General features: G+C 45.7%; 1 protein-coding gene across 1 annotated transcript; it reads left to right on the forward strand.

Moving 5' to 3' along the window:
• Positions 1–9035: 9035 nt before the first annotated feature.
• On the forward strand, positions 9036–14741 carry HCAR1 (hydroxycarboxylic acid receptor 1). Its single transcript, XM_043557469.1, has 2 exons — positions 9036–12377; positions 14452–14741. Exon 1 carries the CDS (start codon positions 10594–10596, stop codon positions 11623–11625), a length of 1032 nt encoding a protein of 343 aa, XP_043413404.1. The 5' UTR covers positions 9036–10593; the 3' UTR covers positions 11626–12377; positions 14452–14741.
• The last annotated feature ends 7505 nt before the right edge of the window (positions 14742–22246 follow it).

Here is a 22246-nt window from a genome sequence, read left to right on the forward strand (position 1 = left end):
GTTCACCAGGTTAGGGGCATCTGGATGGCTTAGTCGGTTGAGCATCTGACTCTTGATTTTAGCTCACGTCATGTTCTCACAGTTCGTGGGAGTGAGCCCCACATCAAGCCCCACATTGGGCTCTGCCCTGACTGTGTGGAGACGGCTTAGGATTCTCTCTCCCCCTCTCTCTGCCCCACCTCCCCCTCAAAATAAATAAATCAAGATTTAAAAAAAATATTTTTTAAGTTCACCAATTCAAATGTTAACCTCATCCAGGCATGTGGGTGGCCCAGTCGGTTGTCTCTGACTCAGGTCATGAGCTCATAGTTTGTGAGTTCAAGCCCCATATTGGGCTCTGCACTGACAATGCAGAGCCAACTTGGGATTCTCTTTCTTTCCCTCTGTCTCTGGTCTTCCAGATGTGTTCTCTCTCTCTCTCTCTTTCTCTTAAAATAAATAAAAACTTAAAAAAATTTAAAATAAAGGAATAAATTTTATTTTATTATAAATAAAATTTATTTATAAATTTTATTTATTTTATTTTACTTTATTATATTTATTTATAATTATTTATTTACTTTATTATATTTATTATTTTACTTTATTATTTACTTTATTATAAATAAAATAAAGTATTAATCTCATCCAAAAGACACCTTCACAGGAACATCTAAAATATTTGACCAAATATTCGGGTACACCCAAGTTGGCATATAAAAGAAACTATCACACCACCTTTTGGCTATTGTGATTGGTGCTGCCATGAGCATCCACGCACAAGTAGTTTTTGAGTCCTGTTTTCAGTTCTTTGGAGTATATACCTAGGAGTGGAATTGCTGGGTCATACGCCAACTCCATGGTTAATTTTTTGAGGAATCGCTAAATTGTTTTTCACAGCCGCTGAACCATTTTCCATGCCCTTCAGGAGCATCTAAGGGCTGGTCTATTATGTTTTTAACATCCAAAAATGGGAGTATGCTACATAAATTCAGGTGCATTTTTGTGTGTGTTTTGTTTTTGTTTTACACTTAACAATCTATCTTGGGCATCTTTCTGGGTCAGTACTTATAATTCAGTCTCATTCTGTATGGATAGCAGAGATGCTTAGAACAGGGCCTGGCCCAAGGGATTGTTATACAAATGAATGCTACCTTTTTTTTTTTTTTAAATAAGTACACAGTGCTATATTGAGTGAAGTCACTATAATTTATCCCATTCCATATTGATAAAGATTTAAGTTGCTTTCAACTTTTTTTACCTTTTGTTATGGAAAATATATACAAGCAGGGGGAATAGATAACAAATGTCCATGCCTCCTCAATCCAGCTACAACAATAGAAAAACTCATAACCTCTCTTTTTATATTTCTGCACCTCTCCTGCACATCCTAAATATCGTATCAGTTCATCTACACATATTATTTCTAAAAGATAAGGAAATATTTCTTTAAACACAACTGAAATACCATTATCATACTGACAACAATAAGCAATCATTCTTGAATTAGCCAATCAGTGTTCAGATTTCCCCAAACGTCTCATACTTTTTGACCCTTGGAATTGAGCCAGAGTCCAAAAACTTGGTTAATATATCTCTTAAACCTCTTTGAATCTATAGTTTCTCCTTCTCTCTCTCTTTTTAAATTTTTAAATGTTTATTTATTTTTGAGAGACAGAGAGAGTAACACAGAGCACAGGCAGAGGAAGGGCAAAGAGAGAGGGAGACACAGAATCCGAAGCAGGCTCCAGGCTCTGAGCTGTCAGCACAGAGCCTGACGCGGGGCTCGAACCCACAAACCGCGAGATCATGACCTGAGACGAAGTTGGATGCTTAACCGACTGAGCCACCCAGGCGCCCCTCTCCTTCTCTCTTTAATTTCTCTTACACTTTGTATGTTGGAAAAAAACTCATTGCTCACAATTTTTAAGACTCATTTTGAAACGGCAAGGAAGTTCCTGTTAGACCTTGTGTCAGGTCAGGGTAAACCCCTCACCAACCCATTACACTGCCCCTCTGCCTAACTGTTGGGCCCCCAGTTTTCCCCTGGGCTGCAGGGCTGCAGAGCACAACAAACAAAACATATGGTAAATCATTCGGTCCTTAAATTCTGTCAGTAATTTCTTCTCCCTTCCAGAGAGGGCATTTTGAAATAGTTGGGTAGAGACAGGAATTCAAGGACGCACACATTTACACTGGAAAGGTCAATGGGTTGTGGTGGGTTGGGCAGTGGGTTGTAGCTGTGGGTTGAATGGTTTCCACCCCCACGAAAGATATGTCTGCATCCTCACCCCTGAAAACTGTGAACATGACTTTATTTGGAAAAGGAGTTTTGCAGATGTAATTAAGCAAATGACCCTGAGATGAGATCATTCTGGATTATCTGGGCCCTAAATCCAATGACAAGTGTCCTTATAAGAGGCACCCAGATGGCCAAAAGGCACATGAAAAGATGCTCAACGTCACTCCTTATCAGGGAAATACAAATCAAAAGCACACTGAGATATCACCTCACGCCAGTCAGAGTAGCTAAACTGAACAAATCAGGAGGCTATAGATGCTGGCGAGGATGTGGAGAAACGGGAACCCTCTTGCACTGTTGGTGGGAATGCAAACTGGTGCAGCTGCTCTGGAAAACAGTGTGGAGGTTCCTCAAAAAATTAAAAATAGACCTACCCTATGACCCAGCAGGAGCACTGCTAGGAATTTACCCAAGGGATACAGGAGTACTGATGCATAGGGGCACTTGTACCCCAGTGTTTATAGCAGCACTCTCAACAATAGCCAAATTATGGAAAGAGCCTAAATGTCCATCAACTGATGAATGGATTAAAAAATCGTGGTTTATATACACAATGGAGTACTACAGGGCAATGAGAAAGAACGAAATATGGCCCTTTGTAGCAACGTGGACGGAACTGGAGAGTGTGATGCTAAGTGAAATAAGTCATACAGAAAAAGACAGATACCATGTGTTTTCACTCTTATGTGGATCCTGAGAAACTTAACAGCAGACCGTGGGGGAGGGGAAGGGAAAAAAAAGGTTAGAGAGGGAGGAGGCAAACCATAAGAGACACTTAAAAACTGAGAATAAACTGAGGGCTGATGCGGGGTGGGAGGGAGGGGAAAGTGGGTGATGGGCACTGAGGAGGGCACCTGTTGGGACGAACACTGGGTGTTGTATGGAAACCAATTTGACACTAAATTTTTTTTTTAAATTTTTTTTTTCAACGTTTATTTATTTTTGGGACAGAGAGAGACAGAGCATGAACGGGGGAGGGGCAGAGAGAGAGGGAGACACAGAATCGGAAACAGGCTCCAGGCTCCGAGCCATCAGCCCAGAGCCTGACGCGGGGCTCGAACTCCCGGACCGCGAGATCATGACCTGGCTGAAGTCGGACGCTTAACCGACTGCGCCACCCAGGCGCCCCGACACTAAATTTTATATTTAAAAAAAAAAAAAAAAAAAAGGCACACAGAGAAGACCACATGACCCTGGAGCCAGAGAGTGGAGCCATGGGGCCACAGGCCAAGGAGGGCAGACAGACAGCCACCATCATCTGGAAGAGGCAAGGAGCCAGCTACCCCCTAGAGCCTTTGGTAGGAGCACAGCCTGCTGATACCTTCTAGTCTCCAGAACTGTAGGGGAATACATTTCTGTTGTTTGAAGCCTCCCAGCTTAGGATAATTTGTTGCAGCCGTCCCAGGAAGCTAATACAGCCACATACTCTGGGCTTGTGGGGGAAGCGGGGGCCCTGGATTTCTACCTGTGAAATAATAAGAAATATATATATGGCTTCTCTGCCCCTCATTCCTGACACAAAGCTCCTCAATCTCTTGGGATTTCCCGAGTGGTAGGAACATCTGACACTGAGCTCCTATGTCGCTTGGCATTTCCTGGAGTGTCTTTTGCTCTAATGAGGTGATTCTTGGGGAGCGCCTGAGCTCCTCGTTGAAGGCTGGTCACCAAAAAGATCAAGCCACAATTAAAAGCTTGGAATTTTCAACCCTACCCGCCCTGATTCCTCTAGAGAGGGGAGAGAGATTGGAAATGGAGTTAATAATCTATCCTGTCCATATGATGAAGCCTCCATAAAAATCCCAGTTGAGGGGCGCCTGGGTGGTGCAGTCGGTTGAGCGTCCGACTTCAGCCAGGTCACGATCTCGCGGTCCGTGAGTTCGAGCCCCGCGTCGGGCTCTGGGCTGATGGCTCGGAGCCTGGAGCCTGTTTCCGATTCTGTGTCTCCCTCTCTCTCTGCCCCTCCCCCGTTCATGCTCTGTCTCTCTCTGTCCCAAAAATAAATAAAAACGTTGAAAAAAAAATTTTTTTTTTAAATCCCAGTTGAATGGGATTTGGGGGCTTCTGGGCTGGCGAGCTTCCATGAACCAGGAGGGTGACACAGCCCAACTCCATGAGGACAGAACTTCCTGCACTTGGGACCCTTCCAGACCTCACCCTATATACCTCTTCATCTGGCTGCTCATCTATATCGTTTACCAAGTGCTTTCTTACATAATAAACTGGTAAACACACATACGTGTGTTTCCTGAGCTCCAGTGGCTGTTTCAGTATACGACAGAATCCGGAGAGAGGGTCATGGCAACCTCAAGTTGTCCCCAAGTCAGACAAAAATTGTGGGGAACCTGGGAACCTACAACTGGTGATTGGCATCTCCCTGGGGGGCAGTGAGCCTCTAACCAGTGGGGTCTGCACTTGAGTTGAATCGTAGGACACCCGGCTGGTGACACAGAACCTTGCTAGATGTGGAAACAAAATGGCACACGTCTGGCAGAGTGAAGGTGGCAGGAGTATGGGAGTAAGGGAGGAACGCACGGCGGGGCCTATGTCTTTCGAATACACTACCACCCAGTTCCTCCTCCTGACACTTGCTAGGCAGACCCACAGGAATGTCCATAAAGTGAAATGTCATCTTGGAAAACACTGGAGGAGGGGGGCACGCAGGGCCCAAGAGCTCCAAATCAGTCCGGCAGGTGTATTCTCAAGTTTTTTAACCCACGTTTCCTGTTCGGTGGTGTCTCCTCCCAGCGAGGAGGGGAATAAACTGCAGAGAGGCACCTGGGGGGGGGGGGGCTGGCGGCTGGCTGGGGGGGTGGCTAGGTCGGTTAAGCATCTGACTCTCGATTTTGGCTCAGGTCACGATATCATGGTTTGTGAGTTCGAGCCCCGTGTTGGACTCTGTGCTGACAGCGTGGAGCCTGCTTGGGATTCTCTCTCTTCCTCTCTCTCTCTCTCTCTCTCTCTCTCTCTCTCTGCCTCTCCCCTGCTGTCTCTCTCTCTCAAATGAATAAATAAACTTAAAAAAAAAAAAAAAAAGAAGTAAACTCCAGAAGTCTGGGATCATGTGTTCATTAGTTCATTTATTCAGGACTGACTTACCGAATGTCCCTGGGGGGTCAGGCACGGGGTTATGTTCTGGGCTTGCAAAGCTGAATCAGATCCAGTGTTCGTCCTCCTCGGGACAGAGGCTGCGGGAGACACACGAGTAAACCATTACAAGAATGTGTGGCCAGAAGCAGCACGAGGAAGACAGCCTAATCCAGACCGGAGAGCGAGATTCACAGACGGCCTGGCAGTTGTAGGAAGTGTGATCGCCACAAACCACATGCGGCTTTTCAACGGCAAATTAATTAAATAATATTGAAAATTCAGGTTCTACTAGCCCCGTTTCAATTCCTTCATAGTTACGTGACCCTCACGGAGCGTGTCCATCGTTGTGGTATCTTCTGTTGGAAGATGCTAGTCTAGGCTGAGGCTGACAAAGGAGGAGTTATCCAAGACTAAGAGGGAAGGAAGTATGTCCCCAGCAGTTCCTAGAAGACAGCCTTTGGGGGGTGCCTGGGGGGCTCAGTCAGTTAAGCATCTGACTCTTGCTTTCAGCTCAGGTAGTGATCTCAGGGTCCTGAGATCAGGCTCTGTGCTGGATGTGGAACCTGCTTGGGATTCTCTCTCTCTCTCTGTCCCTCCCCCCGCCCCCTCTCAAAATAAATAAACATTTGAAAAAAAAAGACAGCTTTTGGATACTAGACAGAGTATGGGAGGTGCCCAGGTCAGTTCCTACGGTGCCTTGTCAGCCATCTTGAACTCCCTGCTAAGGACAACAGGGAAGCTGCTGGAACATTCATCCAGATGAGTCGTGTCAACAGATTTGAGTTTTGGAAATGGATTGAAGGAGGAACAAGACAGGAGGAGATGAGATGGTCGTGTTCCTCCAGAACCTTGGATTAGTCAAAGTGATAGCAATAGGGTGGAGAGACATTTGGGGCATGTGGTTGACAGATTGGGGATTGTGGTGAGTGGAGAAGAGGGAACCAAGCTGATGGCTTGTGGCTAAATGGATGGTGCAAACTGTTCCCCTTGTCTGAGGTGGAATCTGAGGAAGAGGATAAGAAACTTTTTTTTTTTTTTCAACGTTTATTTATTTTTGGGACAGAGAGAGACAGAGCATGAACGGGGGAGGGGCAGAGAGAGAGGGAGACACAGAATCGGAAACAGGCTCCAGGCTCCGAGCCATCAGCCCAGAGCCTGACGCGGGGCTCGAACTCACGGACCGTGAGATCGTGACCTGGCTGAAGTTGGACGCTCAACCGACTGCGCCACCCAGGCGCCCCAGAAACTTTTTTTTTTTCAGCGTTAGTACTTAAGGGAAGGGGCTTCAGTTATCTGGAGGCCCTCGTTCCTCAATAATACCTGCTCTGTGGCTTACCACAGAACACACTAGAAAGGACATGTGGGTTGGAGTCTGCAGGATACCTGGGGGCAAAAAACAGGAAGCTCTGTGACTCCAGAGCAGACAAGAGAAGGGGGTGGGCAACAAAAGCCCGTTGCTTCCCTTTTCTCTCTTTCAACTATTCCCCCCATCCCTCGCCATGCTGCCTACTCCAAAGTGGCTCCCCGCCCCTACTGAGTCCAAACGCCCACGGAAGACAGCCCCACTCAGCGTGGCCTGTTTTACCCTCATGGTTCTGTGACGTAGACTCCAGATTCCAAGGCCCTCAAACGCCTCTCCAGCCTTACTTCTTCCACACTCTTCGTTTGGTCTGGAATGTCTGTTCCTTCCATTTCTGTCCCCGAGAAATTTTAACAGCTCTCCTTCCCTCCCCTCATTCTCAAAACTCCGACGGACCAGTTGTATTTTTTTTCAAACACATATTAAAGTCGTAGCTACAAAGTCAAAATACAAATGAATATGACTCTGTATCATCCACAATAATCTCACATATCGTCTGTGCTGTGTCCACTACAACTTGAAAAATAGGCTTATTCAATGTGCTTTGTTAAATTGTCATTTATGGACTCGTCTCATTTCCCCTACTAAACATTCAGCTCCAGACAGCGAATAATACCTTTCTCACCTGGGGGAAGCATCTAGCAAAAACACCTCAGAGGTTCATTGAATAAGCATTCTGACATCAATAAAGCCTCTGCTTTGCACCAGGCACTGTGATTAGTAGCTAGGAGCGAAAATACGGTCAGCAATAAAATTTGGTTTAAACTTTTTAAGGCTCTTTTTAAAATTTATTTAAATTTATTTTTTATTTTTTAAATTTTTTTCTTTGCCCTGTTTGTTTCTTCTCAAAGCAATTAATTTGTTATGTGTTTCCTTAAAGACTCTTTTTTCAAGAGCAGTTTTACATTCACAGCAAAATTGAGGGGAAGATACAGAGACTTCCCATATACCCCAAGCCCCACATAGGCCCAGCCTCCCTTGTTATCAACAGCAGACTTTCAGAGAAATGGAAACCTATATCTTCCTAATCCTCTCTCCCTTCCAGTGAATTCTGCAGTCAAAGAGAAAGAGAAGGTGATTTGGCAAGACAAACAATGTGAAAAAGAAAGGTAGGTGTTTGTCATTTGAGAAAAGGGAAGCACTCGTGTTTACAAGAACCTTGACAGCACCTGCTTACACAGATGAGGACCATTTTCCATTTGTTGAAAATTCCAGCCCGACCACATTAAGGTATTCACCAAGAACATGGATTTTGTCTCCAAGGGCCTCTTGGATGAGTGGGGCAGCTAAATTGGCATGTTTGATGGACACTTATTTATTAGAAGTTATGGGACAAGTGAGGTATGAGGAGAAAAAGTAGGAGAAGAACATTGGAAAGGTAGTCGGAGAACCATCCGTGAAGGGCCTTGTGTACCAATCTGAGGAATGTGACCTTGAGCCCAGAGCAGAGGTGCAAACTTAAAATCCCACAGATACCAGGCATGTGAATGAGTGAAGCTGCCCAGGCAATAGGGAGTGGTGAGGACTGGGGCAAAGTGGGAAAGTCTTACTCTGTCTCAGGGGAGCAGCTACTCTTGGCTCCAGCTGATTGTGACGATGTGGGACTATTGGCCCAGAGCAGCCAGGTCTTCCAGTTTTCCGAGACGCTCTGGAAATCCAGGTTTTTATAGGACAGTCCTAGCTTTTTAAAAAAAATTTAAAAAAAAAATTTTTTTTTTTTAATTTTTAAAAATGTTTTTATTTTACTTTTGAGAGAGAGAGAGAGCAGGGGAGGGGCAGAGAGATAGAGATAGAGGGAGACACAAAATCCTAACAAGGCTCCAGGCTCTGAGCTATCAGCACAGAGCCCAGTACAGGGCTCGAACTCCCAAACTGCGAGATCGTGACCTGAGCCAAAGTCAGAGGCTTAACAGACTGCGCCACCCAGGTGCCCCAGTCCTAGCTCTTTAAAACATATGGCCCGGGGCGCCTGGGTGGCGCAGTCGGTTAAGCGTCCGACTTCAGCCAGGTCACGATCTCACGGTCCGTGAGTTCGAGCCCCGCGTCGGGCTCTGGGCTGATGGCTCAGAGCCTGGAGCCTGTTTCCGATTCTGTGTCTCCCTCTCTCTCTGCCCCTCCCCCGTTCATGCTCTGTCTCTCTCTGTCCCAAAAAATAAAATAAACGTTGAAAAAAAAAATTAAAAAAAAAAAATAAATAAAACATATGGCCCGTCGGAGCTGAGCATTAAGCCTGCTTAAGATTCTCTCTCTCTCTCTCTCTCTCTCTCTCCTCTGTCCCTCTCCCCTGCTTGCTCTCTCGCTTTCAAATTAAAAAAAAAAAAATCTAAAAAAACAAAGAAACAAACATGTGGCCCAAATCCAACTGGCTTTAGAACCAGATATAGCTCACGAGTCATATAGCGATCACCTTGGCAGCTTGAAGTGAGCAAATGAAGGTTAAGTTAAAAAGAAAAAAAAAAAAGGATGTGATCACATCTGTGCTTTAGAAAAATCACACTGTGGTGGGGGGGGGCGGGGGATTACAGGGAATAGGTTAGAGGAAAGGAAACCACTCAGGAAAGTCTCTCAATATTTCCCCCAGGTGGGAGGTGACAGCGATCATGGTGGGGTTGGGGGGGGATGTCGTGGGACTGACCTGGATCCAGGGTTCAGTGGGAAGAGCTTCGCTTTAATCAGCATCTGGAAGAAGGCGTATATGCCTCCTTTCAATGCATTTCCCTCCCCTGCACCCCTTTCCTAAGCTGGGAGCTGAAAGGCACAGGGGCAGGTGGATCATCTAGAAGACCAAAGGGTAGGAAATTTTAGCAAAGACTCCAGTCTTGGGTGCAGTCTAATTTTACCCGTGATTATTTTAGAGATAGGCTCTCTGACCAACTGCCCGGCCCTCACTCCCCCCACCAACGGGCGCAGCCGACAGTTAAAATTAAAAGCATATCTATCATGGTTTTCGGCCAGCGGGGAAACTCCGAGCCAAATCCTCTTTTGCAAACGGCTGAGGGAGGAACTGACTCCCCGAGAGGCTGCTGCGTGGGGACAGGCACATGAGAGGTGGCTTCACGTCCATTGCGTGGTCCTGCTCATTGTGCAACAGGTCACTTGGGTCCAGGGAAGGATGCAAAGGGCAGGAGGTACGGACGGAGGGAAGGAAAGATGTCACGCTTCAGGGAGCTTTTCTAATGACAGCCGGCGAGTGCTGGTTTTAGAGCTTTTTTCCTCCCCTGATGCTTCTGACTTCTGCATGCCTTATTTTTGGGTGTGGGCACAGGAAATGGCTCTGAGGAGCTGCGGAGCAAGGCCTCCCCCTCTGGCACCGCCTGGGAGCGCCCCATGGGATGGGGGGCGGACGGGGCAGTCAGGCAAAGGTTAGGGGAGGAAAGCAAAGGCAGAGGCCCAGAACGGCTCCAGGAAATGTTTGTATTTCTCCACCGGGAGGGAGGACAAACAAGCTTTTCTCGTGCCTTCTGGGCGGCCCTGCACGCTCTCCAGCACAGGAGTCTGAAGAGCAGAGTGAGGCTGCAGAGAAAAATCACCGCGGGGCCGGGGCCGGGGTCGGGCCCGGCGCCGCAGCATGAATCCTTCTGGACCTGCCCACCGCTTCCCAGAAGTGACCGCCTGCGCCTCAAAGCCTCGCGGTGCCACCCGCTTCTCCCGGCCTGGGACAGCCGGAGAAGAACGGACCTCCCCGAGCCTCTCCTTTCCAGGCTGACATTCCTGGCCTCCTGGCGGCGGCCGCGTCCGCCCGCATCCCGGGGTGAAGAAGGTAGAAAACCAGCAGCCCGGTGAGTGGTAGCGTTCCCATCGGCACCTGTCTTTGTGGGGACTCCCGGGGCCGCCCAGCACGCAGAACCCCCGTCCTCCGTCCACCATGGACAACGGGTCGTGCTGCCTCATCGAGGGGGACCCCATCTCTCAGGTGATGCCCCCGCTGCTGATCGTGGCCTTCGTGCTTGGCGCCCTGGGCAACGGCGTCGCCCTGTGCGGTTTCTGCTTCTGCATGAAGACCTGGAAGCCGAGCACCATTTACCTTTTCAACCTGGCCGTGGCCGACTTCCTTCTCATGATCTGCCTGCCCTTCCGGACGGACTACTACTGGAGACAGAGGCAGTGGGCCTTTGAGGACATTCCCTGTCGGGTGGCCCTCTTCATGCTGGCCATGAACAGGGCCGGGAGCATCGTCTTCCTCACGGTGGTGGCGGTGGACAGGTACTTCAAGGTGGTCCACCCCCACCACCTGGTGAACGCCATCTCCAACCGGGCTGCCGCCGGCATCGTGTCCGCCCTTTGGACCGTGGTCATCCTGGGGACCCTCTACCTTTTGATGGAGAACCATCTGTGTGTGCACGAAGACACCGTATCTTGCGAGAGCTTCATCATGGAGTCGGCCAACGGCTGGCACGACATCATGTTCCAGCTGGAGTTCTTCCTGCCCCTCGGTGTCATCCTGTTTTGCTCCTGCAAGATTATCTGGAGCCTGAAGCAGAGGCAGCAGCTGGCCAGGCAGACTCGGATGAAGAAGGCCATCCGGTTCATCACGGTGGTGGCGGTTGTGTTCGTCACGTGCTATCTGCCCAGCGTGTCGGCCAGGCTGTATTTCCTCTGGACGGTGCCCTCGAGTGCCTGTGACCCCTCCGTCCACGTAGCCCTGCACGTGACCCTCAGCTTCACCTACATGAACAGCATGCTGGACCCGCTGGTGTATTATTTTTCGAGTCCCTCGTTCCCCAAATTCTACACCAAGCTCAAAATGCGCAGTTTGAGACCTAAGAATCCGGGACGCTCCAAGACCCAGAGGTCAGAAGAGATGCCAGTTTCCAACCTGTGTCGCAAGAGTTGTGCCAGTGTGGCAAACAGCTTCCAGAGCCAATCCGACGTGCAGTGGGATCTCCAAATGTGTTGAATGGCAGTGAAACAGACAGACAGACAACGCCAAGGAGGACAGACAGACTGGCGACTTAGGATGGTTCATGCTAAGGGGTGAGAGTCTATTGAAAAGGCCACCCTTTCTTAACTGGATCCTCACTCTGTTGGAAACGAAATTCACGTTATTATGCCTTTTTGGAAGGTTGTGGTTGACAAGTGAGTCACTTGCCTTTCTACGCCCCGATTGCAATGACGGGACAATATGTGCGTGGAGAAGGGCACGTGTGTGTTAAAAAGGAGGGACGTTAATTAAGAAGAGCTCGACCCCTGCGTAGTTTTAATCGGCTGGGTGAACAGGCACCGATGTTTGAAGGAGTCACGTTCCCTGTCTGGGGGAGGTCGTGAACTTCATGACTTGGCAGTATTTCCTATCCTCTCTTAAGTCATCGTTTTAGAAACTAGAAACCTGAGTGAGTCAATACCTTTATTTCGGGCTGAGTGACATCTTTATGGGGACGTCCGGATCCTGAGGATTTTCATCTCCACAGGGTGCCTGGGTATGTTTCTGATTTCTCAGTAGCCCAAGAAGAAGGACAGCAAAACAGTCTGCTCTGACCTTCTTGAAGCTCCACATGTTTCCGCAAGTCGTTGCATTTCAAAGAAGATGCTGAGGGATAGGTTTGCCTCCCCTGATCTTTCCAGTGGGAGCTGAGTGCGTGAAAAAACTCGGTTGGCCTTTGGGATGGGCTGCGTGCATTGTGATCGCTTTTGACTGCTTGTTATGTGACTGTGAGTTGAAATCATTTATTCATTCCTTCTGCAAGTACTTACTGAATTCATATTTTGTGCGAGGCACTGTGCTACTATCTCTTTTACCTGGAGGGTCATTAGTCGATTCCTGTGTGACAGCAAAGTATTTTGGTGGGGTTGGGGGTGGGGAGCAAACAGAGAGGTTAATACCCTCACCCTCTCACTGAATATAGTTTCTAGACCTGTTCTGTGCAAACATCAATGTATTCCTCCTATTGCGGGATTCTGAACAAACACTGAAGGGTGGAAAGGGTGATGTCCCTTATGTACATGAATTTCCCACATATGTACCTGGAGCCCTCAAAACTAGATGGTTCTATGGAATGACTGACTGTCCTTGCTCTGGCTTAGGGGGAAAGATTCAAAGCCAACCTTAACTCTGTTCTCAAGCTACAAAGTGGTGAAAGTCATTCTTGCCTCTTTTATTTACACTTTCTCAAATGTTCAGGGTGCTCTCTGCACTAGATGACCTTTCCAGCTTTTCATTCTCTGGCCTCGAAACACTCCTATGGGCTGTCTTTATTATTTCCTTCTGCAGAGACACTACACAGCTCAGTGCCGAAAAGTAAGGGCTCTGGAAAGTCAGATGAACCTTAAATTGGAATCCTAGCTCAACCACTCACTAGATTTTATTCGCTGTTATATCCCCAGTGCTCAGGAGAGTGTCTGCAGATAGTAGGTGCTTAATAAATATTTGAATGAATAAGTGCCTGTGAAGCATTAAACAGTGTCTGGCAGGGAGTACTCAATATTGTGACTTACGACATTAACACGTTTTACGCACCAAGATATTGAGGCGCAAAAGCAATTTCCCACGGGGTTCAGAACTCCTAAGTTGCTGTATTGTCACTACCTGAATTCCCGCCCCCGCCCTCCCCAGCTGCCTGGCAGAGGGTGGGTGGGTGGGGGGAGTGAAAACAGGATTCTTACCATCTTCAGAGAACCATACATCCTCCTGAAAGAAATCTGGGAATGCCCACACTTCTGCTTTCAATTCTATCCCTACTTAGAATTCTTTCCTGGACTGCCCCTTTGTTGCTTCCTCTCCATAAAAACGGTTCCAAAAGAAAGTCCGCATCCTGGGTGTGAGCCTATATTAGTTAAAAGACTCGTAAGACTTTACCTTCCCAGGAAAAAAGCCTAAAAAATCCAGTTCACGGTAGGCAGAGGTTCTCACTAAAAAACAGCAATAACAAACAAAAAGAAAGGAAAATGAAAAAACCCAAACACAGTCTAGACTCGGATTTTACTGCCCTTTTTAAATTCACAGAATGTGATGAAAAAGAAATCTTATCAGGTGTTCTTCAGCAATTGTGAGGAAGAGGAGTATAGCTTTGTTTGAGTAAACACAGGACCCTTTTGAGCTCATCCATGAAGCTGGGGCCCTAAATTTTATAGATGCATTTATAAACATATACACAGGTTGACATGGAGTAGAACAGACAGATGGGCTCACGCATGGACCTAACTATACTCACCTTCCAGTGATGATACGGTAGGAGTGGGAAGGAGTTAATATTTTGTCCCTTGTAAAGATTCACTCATTCATTCACTCACTCACTCATTCATTCCCTTTCAAGGAACATTTTTTAGGCACTGGCTCCGGACGAGGCACAGTAGAAACACGAATGGAAAACACAGCCCCTGCCCCTGTGGGTTCTATTGTAGAATCCAGGGGAAAGAATCAAACAACCATTTGGGGTAACCGTGTGAAAGTGGTAAGCACAGGGCCCTGCGGCAGAGCCCAGGGGCCTTCATCCTGGCCGTGGGGGCTGGAGAGGGCGTCTCAGAGAAAATGACTCTGAACTTACCCCTGAAGGATGCAAAGGAGGCAGGCAGGTGACTCAGTGGGAAAAGGTATCCCAGCGAGAGGGGCATGGTGAGGAAGCAGCTTGTTAGGGAGCTTCGGAAAGGTCCACAGGACCAGAATGAAAGGTCCTGGGGGTTGGGGGGCGGGACTGCAGCCCCTTGGGAGAGATCAAGCCATGAGATCCACTGCGGAGAGAGAGAAAGAAGGTCTGTTCATAACTCTTCTTCTTTTTTTTTTCTTAAGTTTATTTATTCATCTGAGAGAGAGAGAGAGAGAGAGAGAGAGAACGGGAGAGCACGAGCCGGGGAAGGGCAGAGAGAGAGAGAGGGAGAGAGAGAGAGAATCCCAAGCAGACTCCACAATGACAGCAAAAAGCCCCACATGGAGTTCGAATTCATTAACACGAACCGAGAGATCATGACCTGAGTGGAAACCAAGAGTCGGACGCTTAACCAACGGAGTCACCCAGGAGCCCCCATTCACAACTTTTCCTGATGGCATATTCTTGAATAGCCTCTCAGAGTCTTTTCTTTTAAAAAAAAAAAAAATTAAAATCTCTGCAATTATTGAAAGTACGTATGTTTTTGTTCAAAATTCAAAACAAATATATCAAGTGAGAAATAAAAGTCTTCCTTCTGTTGTTCCCCTTAATCTCGTTTCCTAGAGGTGATGACTAATATTTGGGGTAAAAACACACTTGCCCACAAATAACAAATCTTGTTTTGTTTTGCTGAAGCATGATACACAAATAGATCTGCAAGTTATTTTTGTCATGAATAGCTTCCTACATCAGAACAGAGATCAATCTCACTTTTAACTCCATTTCATTGTATAAACAAACCACATAAGGATTATTTAACCAATGGCCTCTTAATGGACATTTAAGTGCTTTCCAATTTTCCCCTATTGCCACCATGCTATGGTAAATATTCTGAATGATGTATCTTTGGGCACATGTGCTAGAGTTTTCGGAAGAAGATTCTGAGACAGGGGAAGTATTGGATCAGAGGACAGGCATACTGGGTGAGACAATGCACATCGTGGCTCACAGCATAGACCCTAGAGCTGGACGACCTGGGTTCAGATCTTAACTCCTTCACTTACTAGCTGTGTGGCCTCGGACAAGTTACTTAACGTCTCAATGCTTTACTTTCCTTGCCCATTAGATAGGGATAAGAGTTGTACCTGCCCTGTAGGGTTGTTTTGAATACTGAGTTTGATGTATAATGCATGCAGAATAGTGCCTGACAGAAGAGCAAACACTCTGTCCGTTAGCTCTTGGCTATTATCTGGCATTAGCTCTTTTTATATGAGTTTTCATTATAATCTTGATAGATATCACCAGATTGCCCAACACAAAGTTGAACCAGATTGCATTCCCACCGACAAAGCCTTCCTCCACATTCTTGCCAACAGGCCTTTGTTTGTTTAATAAACATTTTTATCTTTGCTTGTTAAAAAAAAAAAAAAGAGCCTTTTGTTTCCTAAGGAACACAAACAGGGGCGCCTAGCATGTGACTCTTCTTCTCAGGGTTGTGAGTTCCAGCCCCATGTTGGGTGCAGAGATTACTTAAAAGTAAAAATTAAAATATCTTAAGAAAAAGATGAAAGAGTAAGCGTTTTAAAAATTTATTTATTTATTTAAAAATGTTTTAATGTTTATTTATTTTTGAGAGAGAGAGACAGAGCGCAAGCAGGGGAGGGGAGGGAGACACAGAATGTGAAGCAGGCTCCACGCTCTGAGCTGTCAGCACAGAGCCCAACACGGGGCTGGGACCCATGAACCATGAGATCATGACCTGAGCCGAAGCCGGACGCTTAACCAACTGAGCCACCCGGGTACCCCAAGCCTTTTTTTTTTAAAGATCTTTTATTATTAAAAAAAATTTTTTTTAATGTTTATTTATTTTTGAGAGACAGACAAAGCACTAGTGAGGGAGGGGCAGAGAGAGAGGGAGAGACCCAGAATCTGAAACAGGCTCCAGGCTCCCAGCTGTCAGCATAGAGCCCAACAGGGGGGCTCGAACCCATGAGCCCTGGGATCATGACCTGAGCCGAAGTCAGATGTTCAACCGGCTGAGCCACCCAAGCGATCTTTTACTATTTTCATTTTTATCTGTTATTATTTTTAAGTAATCTCTATACCCAGTGTGGAGCTTGAACTCACAACCTAGAGATCAAGACTCACAAGCTGTAGTGATTAACCCACCCAGGTATCCCAAGGCTTACTCTTTTATTTATTATTTTTTTTCAAATGTTGAGCATGCCAGTCATTCTTTGATTTTTGTTGTTGTTTTTTTTTAAGTTTATTTATTTGTTTTTAAGAGAGAGAGATTGTGTGAGTGTGGCAGGGGCAGAGGTGGGGGGACAGAGGCTCTGAAGCAGGCTCTGCTCAGAGAACCGGATGTGGGGCTCATGAACCGTGAGATCGTGACCTGAGCCCCAAGTCTCCCAGGCACCCAACTGAGCCACCCAGGTGCCCCAAGGCTTGCTCTTTTAAAGCCATGAAGTCTAATCATCAATGTTGTTGTTGGTGCTGGTATGTTTGGTGTTGCACTGAGGAAGGCTTTGCCTAAGACAAGATCATGAAGACTCACTCTTAAGTTTTCTTCTAAGAATTTTTGTCTTACATTTCGGTCTGTCATCCATTTTGAGTTAATTTTTGCGTCCCGGGCAAAGAAGGGATCCGACTTCATTCTTTTGCATGTGGCTCTTCAGTTGTCCCAGCAGAACCTCTTGAAAAGACTATTCATTTCCCCGCTGATTTATCGTAGAACCCTTGTTGAAAATCAGCTGACCATAATTGCAAAAGCTTATCTCTGGACCCTCAATCATGCCCCACTGATCTACATGTCTATTCTTACGCCAGAAGCGCCCATTGTCTTGATGACAGTAAAGTATTTGAATTGGAAGTGTGAGTTCAACTTTTGTCTTCTTTTTCAAGATTATTTGATTATTCTGATTTGCCCTTAGGGTTTTTTTTTTTTTTACATGAACTTGAACACCATGTTTGAAAACCCTGCAATATTCTTCTTTTTTCTTTTTATATGTCTCTGTCAGCCAGTATGGCCAGCTTCCTCTCTATCTCTTTGCTACTTCTCAATTTCGCCTTCATCTTCCTTAGTGGTCCAGGCATCTCTCGTTTCCCACCAGCCAAGTGTCCCAGCTCAGCGCTATTTACCATCTGAGGGGGGAAATCTCCCACAATGTCCCCGATGAGCTATGCTTCCTGTAGTCCCACCCGCATGTGACCCCTCTCAGTGGAATATAGACCGGCCCCGTGACACGCTTTAACCCCCAAAATGTGGGGTTGGTGATGTTCTGAGATTTCCGAGCCAGGCAATAGAAAGGTCTGCACGTCTGCTCTTTGGAAGCCTTGAGTAGCGTCGTAAGAAGTCCAGCCTACCCCGTGGAAAGAACACGCGAAGAGGCCATGTGGAGATGCCAAGTAGGGAGATACAAGACTCGATGGAGAGGGAGGGAAGGCCAGGGGTCCCAGGGCTCTGCTTGAGCCTAGCTGCCCCCCACGCAAGAACTAGCCAGCTGAGTCCAGTCAACTCAGGACCCAGAGAGATAATACAACAGTGGTTGCTTTAAGCCCCTGAATTTTGTGGTCGTTTGCTACACAGCAGTAGATAACTAAAACAGAAATGCCAGCTAAATCTGAAGACAAACAGTGGGGTACTTAATCTAAGCCTTGGTTTCCTAATCCGTAATATGGAGCTGATGGTGACAATCACAACACATCATTCACAGGGTTTTCATGAGGATTAAGTGAGATCACAAATCTCTTAGCACTATGCCTGGCACAGAGGAGGCAGTTGATAAATGATAGCAATTTTTTTTAAAGATTTTATTTTTAAGCGATCTCTACACCCAACATGGGGCTTGAATTTACAAGCCCAAGATCAAGATGCCCCTCGCTATTATCATTTTCACTTAAAAAAAAAAAAGTTCAGTCCAGCTCAACGGCACTCATCCAAGCTGTGATAAGACAACTAGGAATAAAGATTCAATTCTGAAAGCCATAGATTTTAAGTGGAGTTTCCACAAAACTCAGTGGAATCACTGCCTTAGCTGGTGAAGTGATTCATTATAGCAAGTTTCTGTACAACTCATGTGCCAGTAAGAAAAAACATAAATACATAAAAGAACACAAACACGACGACACATGCCCACGGCACAGCAGAAAGACCGGAAATTCCACCCGAATCCAGGGAGGCCGGAATTCATGTTCAGTCTGAGTCGTTGTGAACTTTGTGTTACAATCAGAGAATGAGCTGGAAGATTGTCTGATCCCTCAATTTATACATGAAGAAACTCAGAGGGTAAGAGGGTTCATGGTAGTTGATGATAACGCCAGACCAAGCATCCAGGCCTCCAGCTTTTCTCTTCTTTCAAACTTAACAATATTTATTGCTCTTTCATAATTTTATCCATGACTATTGGTTGTTGTTGTTTTTTTAATTTTTTTTAACGTTTATTTATTTTTGAGACAGAGAGAGACAGAGCATGAACAGGGGAGGGGCAGAGAGAGAGGGAGACACAGAATCTGAAACAAGCTCCAGGCTCTGAGCGGTCAGCACAGAGCCCGACGCGGGGCTCGAACTCACGGACCGTGAGATCATGACCTGAGCCCAAGTCGGACGCTCAACCGACGAGCCACCCAGGCGTCCCGACTATTGGTTTTTTTAAACATAACTATTATTTTTTTAATGTTTATTTATTTTTGAGAGAGAAAGAGGGAGGAGGGGCAGAAAGAGAGAGAGAGAGAGAGAGAGAGAGAGAGAGAATTCCAAGCAGGCTGCACACTGTCAGCATAAAGCCTGCCATAGGGCCAGATCCCACGACAGTGAGATCAATGCCCTGAGCCAAAACCAAGAACCAGAAGCTCAACTGACTGAACCACCCAGTCGTCCCCAAAACCACAAATATTGTACAATTGTAAAACTTAGGAAGAGAAGGTACCTAGTAAATTTCAGCTCCCAGAAATAGACAACTATTGTTAATAGTTGGTGTTTCTGGCTTTTAGTGAAGAAAGTTAATCAAGGTTCTTTATGAATATCACCGACAAATCTACGTTCATCCCAGAAGGAAGCAGGAGACTCACAGGCGGCAAGGACAGGAAGTAAGTATCAGCCATTTCACTGGAGCCTTAACACACCCACGTAATATGACCTCAATCCAATGCAGCCTTACAAACGAGGCAATCATATAATAAGAGGCAGTGTAGTTTCATGGCTGGGGACACAGGCTTTGAAGCCAGTGCCAGATTCAAACCCAAAGCTCTGCTCTTATTAGCTGGGGTAGCCTTAAACATTTCCAACCTCTGTGAGTTTCACTGTCCTCATTTGGAAATCAGGATCAGCAATGGTCCCTACTCTGTGGACTGCAGTCATGGGAAAACACCATCATGTATTTGAAGCATTGCACGTGGGATCCGGTATATATTGGAAGCTCTCTGTAATGTAGACACCAACATCATCACCTTTCCTTTTTTGTTCTTGCTTTTTAAATTGAGGAATAAATAACATAAAACCCTATATTGGCTTCAGGCATGCAACATAATCATTCAATACTTGTGTATATTGCAAAATGATCACCACGAGGAATCCAGTAACCTGTCATCATACGTAGTTATGGAATTTTTTTCTTGTGATGAGGACTTTTAAGATTTACTATCTAGGGGTGGCTGAGTGGCTCAGTTGGTTGAGCGCCCATCTCTTGACTTTGGCTCAGGTCGTGATCTCATACTTCACAAGTTTGAGCCCTGCGTCGGGCTCTGTGCTGTGTCAGCACGGAGCCTGCTTGGAATTTTCTCTTCCTCTCTCTCTGCCCCTCCCCCACTCACTCTTACTTGCTCTTTCTCTCTCTCTCTCTCAAAGTAAATAAACTTAAAAATATATATATATTTTTGAAGATTTACTGGGGTGCTTGGGTGGCCCAATCAGTTAAGCGTCCAACTTCAACTCAGGTCATGATATCATGGTTTGTGAGTTCAAACTCCATGTCGGGCTCTGTGCTAACAGCTTGGAGCCTGGAGCCTGCTTTGGATTCTGTCTCCCTCTGTCTCTATCTCTCTGCCCCTCCCTGCTCTCATTCTGTCTCTTTCTCTCTCAAGAATAAATAAACATTAAAAATTTTTTTAATTAAAAAAAAAGATTTACTCTCTAAGCAACTCTCAACTACGCAATACAGTATTATCAGCTACAGTTGCCATAATGTACATTATAATCCCAGGACTTATTTATTTTATAACAGGAGGTTGTACTTTTTGGTTCCCTTCACCCATTTTGCCCCGCCTCCGGCAAACACCAATCTGTTCTCTGTATCTATGAGCTTTTTTTTTTTTATGACTCCTCATCAAGAGAGATCATACAGTATTTGCCTTTTTCCGTCTTATTTCCCTTAGCATAATACTGTCACGTCCATCTATGTTGCCTCAAACGCCAAGATTTCCTTCTCTTTTATGGGTGAATAATATTCCATTTTTACACACATGCTTTTTTTTTTATCCATTCATCCGTCTATGAACACTCAGGGTTTTTTTCCCATATGTTGGCTATTGTGAATAACGCCACAATGAATATGGGCATGCAGATATCTTTTCAAGTTAGTGTTTTCATTTTCTTTGGATAAATACCCAGAAGTGGAAGTGCTGGATTGTATAGTATTTTTTTTCCTAATTTTTACGAAACTTCCATACTGTTTTCCATGGTGGCTGCACCAACCTACATCCCACCAACAGTGCACAAGGGGTCCCTTTTCTCTGCATTTCTTGTCTTCTTCTCTTGATAATAGCCATTCTAACAGGTGTGAGGTGATATCTCATCATGGTATGGATTTATGTTTCCCTGCTAATTAGTAATGTTGAACATCTTTTCATGTACCTGTTTGTCATTCGTAGTTCTTCTTTAGGAAAATGTCTATTCAGAGGCTCTATCGTCTATTTATTCATTCATTCATGCATTTATTCATTTAGAGAGTAAGTGGGGAGGGGCAGAGAGAGAGAGAGACAGAGAGAGAGAGAATCTCAGGTAGGCTTCATGCTCAGTGCAGAACTGGACTCGGGGCTCAATCCCACAACTGTGAGATCACAATCTGAGCCAAAATCAAGAGTCAAACACTCAACTGACTGAGGCACCCAGGTGCCCAGGAGTTTTATAGTTTCAGGTCATACATTCAAGTCTTTAATCCATTTTAAGTTAATTTTTGTGTGTTTCATTCTTTTGATGTGGCTGTCCAGTCTTCTCAACACCATTTATTGAAGAGGTTGTCCTTTCCGCATTATATATTCTTGGCTCCTTTGTCATAAATAAACTGACCGTATTTTCATGGGTTTATTTCTGGGCTCTCTATTCTATTCCACTGATTTATGTGTCTGTTTTTATGCCAATACCATACAGTTTTGATTACTCTAGCTTTGTTATATAGTTTGAAATCAGGAGTGAAAACACTCTAGCTTTGTTCTTTTTCTCAAGATTGTTTTGGGCCTCCTGGGTGGCTTAGTCAGTCAAGCATCTGACTTTTGATCTCAGCTCAAGTCATTATTTCAGTTTGTGGGTTCAAGCCCTGAACTGGGCTCGGTGCTGACAGCGTGGAACCTGCTTCGGATTCTCTCTTTCTCCCTCTGTGCCCCTTCCTCACTCTCTCTCTCTCAAAATAAATAAACAAACTTAAAAAAAAAAAAAAAAGATTGCTGAGGAGCCTGGATGGCTCAGTCAGTTAAGCATCCGACTCTTGGTTTCGCCTTAGGTCACGATCTTATGGTTTCGTGGGTTTGAGCCTCGCATCAGGCTCTGTCCGTGCTGGCAGTGCAGAGTCCACTTGGGATTCTCTTTGTCTCTGCCCCTCCCCGAACTTGCACTGTCTTTGTCTCTCTCAAAATAAATAAATAAAAACTTTTTAAAAAACATCGTTTTGGCTATTTGGGGCCTTTTGTGGTTCGATACACATTTTGGAATTATCTGTTCTATTTTTGCAAAAAAATGCTATTGGCATTTTGATAGGGATGGCATTAAATCGGTAGATCTCCTTG

This window comes from Prionailurus bengalensis, chromosome D3 (assembly GCF_016509475.1).
Source record: "Prionailurus bengalensis isolate Pbe53 chromosome D3, Fcat_Pben_1.1_paternal_pri, whole genome shotgun sequence".
NCBI classification, from domain to species: domain Eukaryota; kingdom Metazoa; phylum Chordata; class Mammalia; order Carnivora; family Felidae; genus Prionailurus; species Prionailurus bengalensis.